Source organism: Gouania willdenowi, chromosome 3, assembly GCF_900634775.1.
Source record: "Gouania willdenowi chromosome 3, fGouWil2.1, whole genome shotgun sequence".
Taxonomy (NCBI): Eukaryota; Metazoa; Chordata; class Actinopteri; order Blenniiformes; family Gobiesocidae; genus Gouania; species Gouania willdenowi.
In genome coordinates this window covers 17,182,546-17,195,499 of record NC_041046.1, presented here as the reverse complement: position 1 = coordinate 17,195,499, position 12,954 = coordinate 17,182,546, and the positions used below count along the sequence as shown (strand labels likewise).

At 38.1% G+C, this 12,954-nt stretch overlaps 1 protein-coding gene across 1 annotated transcript in view; it reads left to right on the top strand.

Annotated features, from left to right (window-relative positions):
• Positions 1-5,563: 5,563 nt before the first annotated feature.
• LOC114459507 (potassium/sodium hyperpolarization-activated cyclic nucleotide-gated channel 3-like) overlaps positions 5,564-12,954 on the top strand; it is a 123,689-nt gene continuing 116,298 nt past the window's right edge. Inside the window, exon 1 of the mRNA XM_028441737.1 lies at positions 5,564-6,423. Coding sequence (XP_028297538.1) covers positions 5,738-6,423 — 686 coding nt within the window. The 5' untranslated portion in view covers positions 5,564-5,737. The remainder of the gene's footprint in view (positions 6,424-12,954) is intronic.

Here is a 12,954-nt window from a genome sequence, read left to right as displayed (position 1 = left end):
GAACATTGATTTCCTTCTATAAAACAACAAAAACAATACTGAGACCGGGCTTTTGATGGCAAAATTATTATTTTAAAAATATATAACAATGTACAATTACAATTTTTACATTTAACAAAACTATATGAGTTTATTTACAGGGATGTGTGTGTGTGTGTGTGTGTGCAGATTCGTCAGATGAGCTGATCTTTGGAGAAATGCCTAGTCTCACCGCTTGGCCCGTGTTGTTGATCGTCTTCTTTCACGATCGCCACACTCAATAGACGACTTAGGTTGCCACATGCTTCTCTCGTTGCGCCATTTCCTCCCTCGTCAACTCTTAATTTCTTCTCAGCTATATATGCTCATCGTGGCGCTAACCTCTCATCCAAAGTTGCAGTGCTGCCCCCTACATGGCACCAGTTGGTCACTACACCACAGTACAAGTCTGATATTCATGGGAGAGCTCCGCCACAGTGTCTCCTACCAACCCCAGTTGAAAAACATAATTGACGTACATATATGTCAACGGCAGTGAACGGTTGGATTTGAAATGACATATATGTACGTCAGTGGCAGTCAGTGAGTTAATCCATCGGATGATAAACGGACAGCGCTCTGATCAGTCTCACTTTATTACAGCACAGACATGTTTCTATTCAGGTAGTCCTCCTCAATTTATCACACACACACTGGGATGAGAGCACAATGTTTCACTAATATGCTCCTGCTGAGACTGTCAACATTACCATATCGCAGTGACGTGCAGTCAGGGTAGGCAAGGTAGGCATTGTCTACCCAAGGGTGAACTGATATTTTGATTATATGTTTTAATTATGATATAATTGTAAAAAAAAAAAAAGGTTTTCAATTTCCGATAGCCTACAGTACCTATAAGTTTGAAAGTGTCAGCATTTTGTGCTTTTCATAACCCAAATTACTAAACATCGCTATTTCCTGATACGACAGAGACGTTGCAGGAGGAGGCCACACCCCCTCCCAAAAGCATATTGCTGCTCTGCCTCTGGCCCCATAGCGTGTTTTATGTGTTTGCGCATGCACAGTCAGTTCCCCAAGATGAAAACCATTTACGTAAAAAGGCAGCTCTCTACGCTGCCTTTGGACGTAACCATGCTATGCTAAATGCTGTACGTAAGTTCACAGTGCTTTAGTGAATTGATATCACGTGGCAGCTGCTGCTACGTTCTCTAGCTAGAAGCGGGATAACACTACAGTCAGGATGACAGTGCTAGAGACGATAAAGAAACTTTAGAGACTTTAGATCAGTCCATCAGATGTAAATCTATATATTTCCTAAAGGATGTCATCAGTAAATGAAAGGGTTGTATTATACAATAATGTCTTTTTTTCCCGAAACTTATATAGCTGTCAAATCTGTGCACCAACCAGGATCTTCTAACAATGGGCACGTCATTTTCCAAGAGAATTGATTGGTCAGGAGGCGGGACTTTTGCACTCCATCAGATCTTAACCACCGATTCCTCATTGGTCCAACAGGCTTTGCAATGCCTGGTTTTACTTCTTTCAGTTTTATTTACAAAATATTTTTAATTTGTGAGTTTTGGATTTTAAAGCACATTTTGTGTATGCTTTTCTCTAATAATCAGACATGTTAAATCAATACAATTGCAAAAGATTATTGGGTTTATCCCCTCCTCTTACAGAAACCAAACAATACAGTTTGTTTGTTTTTTGTTTAGTAGGCTAATGTCCTGTATTTCAATTTGTTTATTCCTTCATATTATTTGGTTGATGGACAGCTTTTGAAATCTAAAAATAGCCTCTTTGTTTTTTGTTATTATACAAATAACAAAGACAAAGTTTCTTGGATCTTGACTCTTATATCCAATAGTACTACAGTAAGATGTGTGCTCTAAACCTGTCTGGCTGTGTATCACTAAGCGTGTCACTTATACCTACATGGTACAGTAAGGCATGCAGCTTCAGAATAAACATTGTGAACAAGTCAAGCCAGCAGAGGTAATAATATGATGCTGTGGGCAATGTTGTGCCTCAAAGCCACATGGATGCATTGCATTTGCTGTTCAGGATTATTTATATGCTGTTGACAAGTGACCTAGATAAATTGGGTTTTAATGAATGGATGCCTAATGAGTGGGCTGATCGATAGATAGATAGATAGATAGATAGATAGATAGATAGATAGATAGATAGATAGATAGATAGATAGATAGACATCACAGGGTTAAAGAAAGGAGTTAGGGAAAGGCTATCGCGTTGTTTTTACAATCAGACATACTTCCACTAGGTGATGTAATAATCAACAGAGGTGAAGGTTAGTGACGTCTTCCGTGGTAAAAAAAACAAAAAAAAAACTACAAATTTCTTAAGATGGACTAAAAGCTCATGTATAACACTTTCCCCTGGGCCTCGAACTGCTGATATAATCTCAAATATCACAAGGTTTGAATGTAAATCAAGGAAAAGAGGCTACCAGGCTACGAGGAATTGAAGTGAAACTAAAAGAACGTTACATTGAGAATGGTTGCTCACACTCACCTTCCACTCAGAAATCAACACTAATCTAAAATAAGTAGGATTTTATTCAATTGACACATTTATGCTAGATATAGGCCTACATAACGTTGTAGGCAATGCATACAAATGTACAACCGCGCAAAGCGTTCCTAGGTGAATGAAATATGTTGAATAAAACATAATGTGGCTAAAAATGACTCTGATCCCTTTTTCTTGAACACAGTGCTCTGTTTTATGTGTTCGTGAGTTTCCATGAATGCTCGGATGAGCTTGGTCCCTTTAAATGTGGTAGCTGCAAAGAATTGTGGGGCAGCATTATCTGGTCTCCTTTGGTAAAGGATGCATCAGTGTTTCCTAGGCTAAAGGATGTTATAAAGGAAGCATTGAGCCTCCTTTCCTTAGCTTTTAGAGAATTGGAACGCTCCTTATCATGGCTCCCACTTAAACACTTCTCGGGGGTTTAGGAAAAGTAGATAGGATAATAAATAAACAATTTCCAATAATAATTTTAAATATGTTAAATGTACACCTTTTATCTTCACCTTACATTAAACCAGAAGGGACAAACAAACCAAATGGAACAATGAGCCTCAGTAGGTCCAGCCTGCAAGAAGGGAGCTCTTTCATGTGACGTATAATTTCCTAGAACACATGTCACTAACACAATTACCATTAGACAGGAAGCAGGGCCATTTCTGGCTGCTCGGGTCTGTGTTTGTTAGATTTAACTCAAAGACATTTCAGAGATCTCAGGAGCAATGTAACCGCCTGGTGGCGCAGAGGTTTAGAAAAATGTTGTTTTACCAACGAACTGTGTGACGATTAAAAACTCTAGATATTTCCAAAAGGGGAATATATTTTAAATTATTTTAGTGACAACTTTAATTACTCTGTGTTGATTTGCATTCGAAATAGCCAGGTGGAAAGATATTGTTGGCAAAAACTAGTTGTCGATAAAATCTTAGCTCGATAAAATTTCAGACGTGTCTCTTGACTGACAGCGAGTTAACACATCGTATATCACAGTTGGTAGAGACAGAATAAGGTCAAAACTGTTTTGCTGAATTATTATTATTATTATTATTATTATTTTTACCATCCAAAAGTGTCATGTGTTCAAGTATGTTCCTTTGTGTTAGTGAGTCATCCAATCTCACTGTTTATTCATTATTGTTTTTCCTTTCTTCCGTCCTCCTAAATCTATTTATAGAAGCGAACCTTTTTTTTAATTGTCAGGTTACACCATTTAAAATGTTGTGCAATCAATTATCATATAGCTCTCTTGTGAACACTATTACATTTTAATGGTATCACCTTAAAATGATACAGATATTCATTTATAATTTCACCCTGAACACATATTAATAATATAATATGATATATAAATTTATAATTTATTCAGTGCTTTGAAGAGTGTTTACGGACAAAATTATACGAAATAACTGGTTCAGTAAAATCCCTGCCTTCCTCCTCACAGATTGAATTGGAATGAAGAGCAAAGGGAATGAATGACTTTCTCAAGGTCAACCAGGCAACAAAATGTTTCTATAACATACAGATTTTCATGATTAAATGTTAATGTAGTTTAATGCTAGAACAAGGTCAACATCCTCCGAAAACAGAAAATGTGTGTTATTTTTACTTATTAATATTGATTCAAAAAGGTCCCAAGGTCAAATTGTAATTGTATTAAAAATGAATGAATAAAATTAATTAATTAATAATAAAAAAGCACAACAAAATTAGTTTTTAACAGATTACTTTGTAATTCCCTACACCCCCCCCCCCCCCCCCCCCCCCCCCCCAAAAAAAAAAAAAAAAAATAATAATATGAAGTTTGTTTAGCACTTCATTGGAAATTTAGATTTTTGTTTTCAATACATTTTTAAAAAAAAAATTCAAAAGTTTATTGAGCATCTTTAGGCAGACGGATGTATAGAATTCTAACAACAACTTGGAATCATATACGTAACATGAATACTTAAAAACCAAGACCAGTTGCATAAAACACAGCATTTAGAGGCTGTTTGAATGTTAATCAATGACTCTTAAGATAATGTCTATGTTTTACTTCCCCATCATACTGAAAGTGTTAGTTTAACACACTAACATGTATAAACAAATGACAGGCTTTCAATCCCAATGGAAGTAAATCTACTAAACAAGGAGATGTATGATGACAGGATATAGTTAAAAACTGACCCAGTGGGGAAAAATAATTTAATCAAATGTGTCATATTTCTTCAATTTCAAGAGATGTTGATTCAAAAAAAAAAAGATGGAAAATGACATTAAAAAAGAAGCAAGTTTTCTTTCCTACTATTGTAGTTTTGATGTTTTATTGGGTTTTGCAAAGGACAACATCTGGTCTTCCAATTGTGAGAGCAAATTACGCACCAGGAAAGCTGAACACACAGTCATGGTTCCAGCTTCATGGTTCCTCTGAAGTGCATCCAGCAGCAGGGCTTTAACAATGAGCTACCTGTAGCCGAGCACAGCGTTTTAAGAATGGGACGAGCCTTCCCCTTTAAACAAGGTGGGCTGAGCTTATTTGCACTTCTCGCTCCTATGGCAACCCAATAGATCAGCATCATGAATATTCACAATTCACCAAAACGCACCCTGGCTGTGGAGCAGTGATGTCAGCGCTCCCTGAAACGCTCTACTCTATGTTTTTCACCACCGTGTCGCTTTGTTTGACGGCTGTTGTTGCTGCTGGATGCACATCTGGAGAGAAGCGCATCCTTTTCGTCGTGAGTGACCTTTCTCTGGTCTCCACATCACCGCCCGGGCTCCCTCACATGTCAGCCTAAGGTGACTTTCAGGCAGTATGCCCCTCCACCCTCCTCACCCTTCACCACCCACCCCCTCCACTTTTGCGCACCATGTCGGAACGGCACAAGGTCCGGGGACGCAGTGGCCATGCTGAGCGTCCAGGCCGTGCGTGAGGACGCATGCAAACCGCCAGGGAGTCTAATCATTATGAAGAGGAGTATTTGTCATCTGTTCCAGTGGAGCTACTGCCATCCTTGTCATGTGCAGCAGCGGGTGTTCATGGATTCAGATTAGCTCCAGACCCGTCGCTCTCTCCAACGGATAGGGAGCGCAAAGGGCTGGTGGCAGAAACAGCTTCACAAAAAAAAAAAAAAAAAAAAAAAAAAAAAAAGAAAAGAAAAGAAAAACAGCCTAACAATTTGGTATTATTTGCATTTTTCCTTCGCTGTGTCTCAATATCACAATGGAAAGGTTGCACTCCTCCATGCGTAAAAGGCTCTACAGTTTGCCACAGCAGATCGGACATAAGGCGTCTATAATGGGTGAAGGAGAAGACGCAGACAAGGACACCCGGAGGAAGAGTATCAGGATGAAGCCTCTGCCGTCACCGACCTACGGAGGAAGCTGCAAAGGCATCGGTGAGACCAAAAGTGGGGAGTCTGTTATCATGGAGACGGACATAGGAAAACCGATGAAAACCAGCTCAAACGGAGACTGTCGGAGGTTTCGAGGCAGCCTGTCATCCATCACAAGTCGGCACATGCATGACTCGAACTCGGCGGAGGAGAGGCGACTCATCACCGAGGGGGAAGTCACCCCGAGCGAGGAGAGCCCTACGGGAGCCCTCAGTGACGGGCTGCCGGAGCAGGACGCGCAGGGGACCGACGACGGCGAAGAGGGTGCCAACAGTGACTCCCCAGAGCAGCAGCAGTCGGGCTTCATAAAGTTGGATGGCATTGATCAAATTCTTCCGGACGATGAGAGATTATATCAAGCAGGGTTCATTCATAGACAGCTGGGAGCAATGCTTCAACCAGGGGTCAACAAGTTCTCCCTAAGGATGTTTGGGAGCGAGAAGGCGGTAGAACGGGAACAGGAGAGGGTTAAATCAGCAGGATTTTGGATAATTCACCCATACAGTGATTTCAGGTAAATCCAGACCTTAATGTTCCAGCATCACAGTCACATTAATATACATAATGGGAATAGGCCGCTGTGTTTGCCTGGGTTAGTCATTATTTTAAACCACCTCACAATCATTTCATATTTGGCATATGTTTTAAACATTAAAAAAAAAAATAAATAAATAAATAAATAACTACAACACCCCAAGGGTTTTTTTTCTCCTTTAAGTACACCTGGTATATTAAAAGCCTCAAATTCTAAAGTATTTTAATTATTTGACTTCACTTTATATATGTTTCAGTTTTTATGGAGTTTAAATCTACTATCCTCTATTTAACCAGGTAGAACAAACTCATTGTGATTTAAAAACCTCTTTTACAAGAGTGACCTGGTCACACACACACACACACACACACACACACACACACACACACACACACACACACACACAGAATTATTAATTCAACCATAATAATAATAATAATAATAATAATAATAAAACACAACCCCCCCTTCCCCCAATTTTCTTTGTATCAGGATTGTACGCCACTAAACTGAACTCAAGGCTTTTTAAGGAAATCTTTAAATGTGGTTATGCTTGGCCGCATAAATAAATATACATGCAGCACACATTCCTCTTCACTTTTACAATAGGAAAATCCTCTGCGCTCAAACTTGCACACACTGCCTCCCCTTTACTGTTCAAAGCAGCTCCTGTGATGGGCTCCACTTGGCCTGTGGACCAAATATTTGACACACCACTCGTGCAAGCTTTTGTGTACTTCAATTATTTGCAGCACTCTTATCACACATCGTACAACTTGTTTTTGAAAATAAAACATCCAAAGCAATTCCACTTAAATCAACTCAAAGCAAACATGCTTTTCTTGAAAGAACATTGCTGTTCATCAGCATGAGAGGGTGTACTTATTAGTACTCGGGTGGCCTGCCCACTTAGTTGTTTATTGAACAACCCACGGATAACACAACCTTTGTTAATTAAGACGATCTTGGGCAGATGGATGTTTAATTGAATCCCTTAGAAATCTCCCATCTTGTTTTTGAGAAAATCTCTGCTCAAGGGACATCATTTGCTGCTGATTAGAGTCAATGATGGGCCTCTTTTTTTTTTTACAGCATTAGCATCACAGTCTACAGATTTAGTTGGCATTAAATAGCAATAGATGTTTATTGAAGTTAGTGTCTTGAGTAATTCTGATATAATGGTTCCAATTTACATTTACATTATGAAGAACTTATATATAGATAACAGTGAAGCCCTAAATTGCATTTTGTATCATTATTGTAGCCTACTAATGTCCGTTAGGAGGCTCTTGTGTATGCAAACCTGGTTTTTGTGACATTTTGTATTCACACATATATGCTTTCCACATGTGTGCATACTAAGGGTGTGGTATTAAATGGACCTCTTAGAATGATGTGATTTTGATTGAATAGTGATCACATAAGCTGCTCGTCTAAAGTAAATCTTGAATCCTTTAACTCAAAAAGATGTTATACAATTGGAAAATCCAAGCCAGAAATAGAACAATAACGTATTGTAATTTTACAAAATTAGTGTATTTTGAATTTTTTGTCGTCTTTGAATGTTTTTGAGAGTGCGTTGTCCTTTAAAGTCGTGTGTTCTTTCGCTTTAGGAGAAAGATGAATAATGACGGCAACATTTGAGTTTAAGGAGATTTCTCTGACATCACAGGCAATGATCAATAAACCCACAGTACTAGGTTGAAAATTCAAAAATCAAATATGTAAGACGACGAGGATAGATGGACACATTTTTGACCTTTCTTACTAAAGGTGTCACAATACAACTTTTTCACTTATACAGATATTGCAACCGTGAGTATTGGATGATACTTCCATTGGTCGGATAAAGATATCAACGCGAACCATACATACTTTTCAGTGCTGTCAATGAATGGACATTTTTAATCGCAATTCTTTCTCCATCTTTTTTTTTTTCTGAAGCTCTTCATTGTGTCGTGGCAATATGACTGGAACATATCAGCAACACTGCTCCAGCAAATAGATTGTGCTAAACAACAACAAAGGTTTAGTATTTATTCAAAGTGCGTCTTTTAAATTAATATTTCATTCACAAAGAAGCAGATATCTATTAATTTTTTTCTCCTTGGAAATCTGAACTTGAATTAAATCAAGTCATTTTGAAGCCACTGCTACAGTGCAAAACTAAATTACCCGTATTTATCATGCCCTCTCCTTCTGTGACTGCTTTAGACAGATGTCGCTGTTGTTACCTTCCATTACCCTTGGAAATGCGCAAAATCTAAATAGCGCAATACAAACTGGTAACGGAAACACCTGAATTTAAAAAATAAAGAACGCTTTCAACAGGAGGAATTTCTACTGAGCCCCTAAAGGGACACGGATGTTAATTTTTTTGTTGCACGCTCACGTAAAGGTTCCACGCGCTCGCGTGAAACTAATACATGAGCGCGTAAAAGTTCTAAGGGAGCACGTATTAGTTTTACGTGCGCGCTTATGAACGTCAGTCATCAGGCTGCATGCTCTGCTCGTGAGGAGTTAATCATGTTGAGGATCTAGTAAAGCTTTATTTCAGCTTTAGGGTTAACAATTACCTTTACGTGCGCGCGTACGCAGTACTAGTATCATGTGCTTGCGTGTAACTTTTACGTGAGCGCGCAATATAAAAAAATTAAATATTACCTGTGTCCCTTTAGGGGACGTTTCAATATTGAAATGTGTCGTATGGAAACACTTTTTCCGCAAATGCACACGTCACAGAACGAGACATACATGGTCACATGACGTGTGGTACATGGTCACATGATCACTTTTCTCTGAGAAAACATGGCGCGGTATGTGTAAACAGAAGAGAAGACCGAGACATTTCTTAGCATTATACTTTTAAATGATTAGTGCCACATTAGACGTGAAAGTTCTGAGCGTCCGTCTTCCTGCAGCAAAGTCTCGCGAGATGAGATTTCACGGGAGTTACGAGGCTCCTGCCCAAAACAACGTTCAACGGAAACATGTTTCAAGCGCAATTACTGTATACTTTGTCGACATTTAGAAATATCACTTTTAGTTTGTTTGGTACCAAGCCCACAATGGCATGAACTCACCTCTGATGAACCACAGATTATTATTATTACTTTGACAGCTATAAGTAGTGTGGAATGTCAGAAACCCTTGATCAAGTGGTATTACTTAAACAGAGAACATTAGTCAGCAACAATAGGTATGAGAAAAACTATACAGGCTGATATAATCCAATACGCTTCTCTCTTTCTTTTTTTTTTTTGCTGATAACGGACCAATATCAGCATCATATCAGGACATTTCTAATTTTTACTCTTGACTCATTGAATATGTTTTCAGATCTGGGACACCTGTTCTCTTTCAGCATGTGTCCTATTACTTTTCGGTACCTTTTAATTCGCAAACTAAGACTGTTTTGCCAGTTTCAAAATATTAAGACCTTCAAAGACGTACGGTAAAAGTTATACGTAACATTCATGTCAGTAAACTTTTTAGGGATTTGCTAAAATACGACATTGTTCAGTGATTGTGATGGTTAAATCCTAGCACAAGATAGCTCATCAAGAGAATGTCAGATATGATGTAGACTGCTTCCATTTTTGTTTTGCTCCTCCTCGCTGGATGTGTTTCTTCTGACCTCCTCTGCGATCTCACTCAGTGTGTTAAATGTCAGTGGAAAGGGGGATTTAAAGATCGGGGAGGGTGTCCCGATACCAAAAGGTCAAAGATTTGGCAAAAAAAAGTCATTGGATTCTACATTCTTGAGCAAAACATGGAAACAAAGAACGTGTTCCTTGTGCAGTATATAGTTGCTAATGTGAACTGAACCAAAATAAACAGAATCACAAAAAGGAACAGATAGAAGTGATGTAACTGAGGGGGCCAAGCACACGTTTGTGTGATGTCGTAGGCTGTGTATTATTCTTACACTTAGCGTTTGCCTATGGTGCAAGATTTTAGCTTTATGATTTAATAATTACTGGCCTCTAGTAGATTAAAACCACACATACATCTCAGATTGATCACCTTAACCATAACACGCGTCCATAAATGAACTATTAAACACCGCAGAGTCATTGATGCCATTGTTAAAGGAGTTTAAACCTGATTTATTACCTGTTGAGGTTCATGAAGATTTTAAGTGAATCTGAAAGTGAAATCTTGACACTTGGCATATTGTAAGTGTCAGTGAGTGAACATAGCCTAATGGATTGACATCCTGCTACTATCTCATTTTTGACAAACTGGAGGAGGAACACGATCCTTGGCCACAGCCTCCAAAATCAGGATCAGGGCCAGGATGTGATTATAGTAATTAAAGTATACAAGGAGATGAGTGGGTCCTTTTCATGGGCCCTGGAAAGAGAAGGGTCTTTGTGAATAAAACATTTCATTTCCATGTCTGCATCAAAGCATTGGCACCATAAGCTCAAATTAGAGTGTCACAAGGAATCACTGAGTCATCAAGGCGCTGGACTTCTGCAAAATCTCCTCTTGTCAAGTTTTGTATAATGCTAAGAAGCAAGGGAACAGCGATTTTTTTTTTTTTTTTTTTTTTGTTGCAAGGGGAGTGGACGGATTAAAAATGGCATCATAATCCAATCTACAGCCTCGTTTCCAGATCCAAAGCTGAACAGCCTCTTTTGATTCTGACTGAGCAGACCCTCAGAGCAAGCAGATGTGCTCAGGGTACCAGAGGGTGACATCTACACCCATTTATTAAAAACATATCATCATCAAACACATGAGAACTCCTTCTTTAAAAAAAATAAAATGGTGATTTCTCAAGATAATGGCAGAGACTTTAATGGTTGTTGACAGGGTTGGGGTTAATTACATTTTTCAGTCACAATTATGTTTTCAATTATTCATGTTCAATTACAATTCAACTACGATTACAGTGACCAGCATTTATTCCGATTACAATTAAATTACAATAATTTTTTTTATCTTCAGAAAGTAGCAATTACCATTAAGTTCTAAATTACTAAAGCTAAATTACAATTAATCACAATTCCTGAGCCTGGAATAAATATCTCCATAAAACATAACCTTCCTCTTGTGTTAGCATCTCTAATGTTAACAGAATCAGAATCATTTATTAATGGCCACACAACAGAGATGCTGGAATTTGTTTTCAGTACAGCACATCATGCTCACAGGTCACAGGTAACGGATCCTAAATCAGCTGTAAAATACACTAAAATCAAATATCTATCATCAGATTTGTTTCTCATCTCTTGATTTCCTTGTTAGGCTTCCTGCACAATGAGAATATAGGTATATATATTTTTGGTGTGGGCGTCTAAGCCTTTTTTGTATCTGTATACACCTAGATTCATTTTTTTTTTCCAATGGTAAAATGTAGCTTAATATGGAACATATTTGAATAACTGTGTAGAACTGTACATAGAACCGTAACATGGTTCCCCAGTTTTGCGTTAAATTACAATTTTTATAGAATTTTCATGGCAATTACAATTACAAACTACGTTACGTTACAATTACGATTATACAATAATTGTAATTCATTATCAATTACAATTATAATTATCCCTAACCCTGGTTGTTGATAATCTAACTGCACTTGCTGCCCTGCTTTACAATTTACACTTTTAAACCTGCTGTAGTGTAACTTCACTGTTGTGCTTTATGTTTCTTCTGCAGTGAAACTATGAATACTGCAATTCCTCAGGGAATGATACATCTCAATGAATGGCTAAAAGTGGAATATTTACGCGTCTTATTGGCATTTTTTTTAACTGTTTGCACTGAGTCCTTTAAGAGCTTTCTGTCAAGCAGCAGCATTGTGCTGTGTCCGAGATACATAATGAGGTGCAATATTAGGATGCCATCCTCTGATCGTGAAAAGACTTTTAATTATCTTGTGATAAAGAGCCCAGAGGACACATCTGTTGGGAAGTCTTTCACATTACCCCCTGGGAGATTAAAAAAAAGTTACATGTTCATTTTTATTTATTTATACATTCTTTGGCATGTCAGCTCTGTTAAGCTTTAGGTCCATGTCGCCAGCGCTATCTGAAAAGGTGGTGGCGGGGGGTCGACTGTCCTGCAGTTTTTGTCAATCAGATAAATCCCCTCACAACAGTCAGACGAATCCTTCCATCCTCGCTGCAAAGTCCACTTTATTCCACCCATACACTAGGACTGCACCATTATTATATGTATTTCTCCTGCACTACTTAAAAAAAAATATATATATATATATATGAACAGTTGACAGTGCAAAATGAAGTTTTAAATAAAAATTATACCAAAAAAATAAATAAATTAACCGAAGAATTTAAAATGTACCAAGGGTTAACTGAATAAATACACTATTACAGAGTGCTTTCACTAAATGTAACTCATTGGAAACAATTACAGCTCACAGCTCTCATCAATGCACCAAATGATTCAACACTGCCGCTGACTAATGGTTGAGAAAGTGCCTGATTTTATATTCAGCAGAGCCCACATTTTAAATGTAAATATTGCCGACAATCAGGT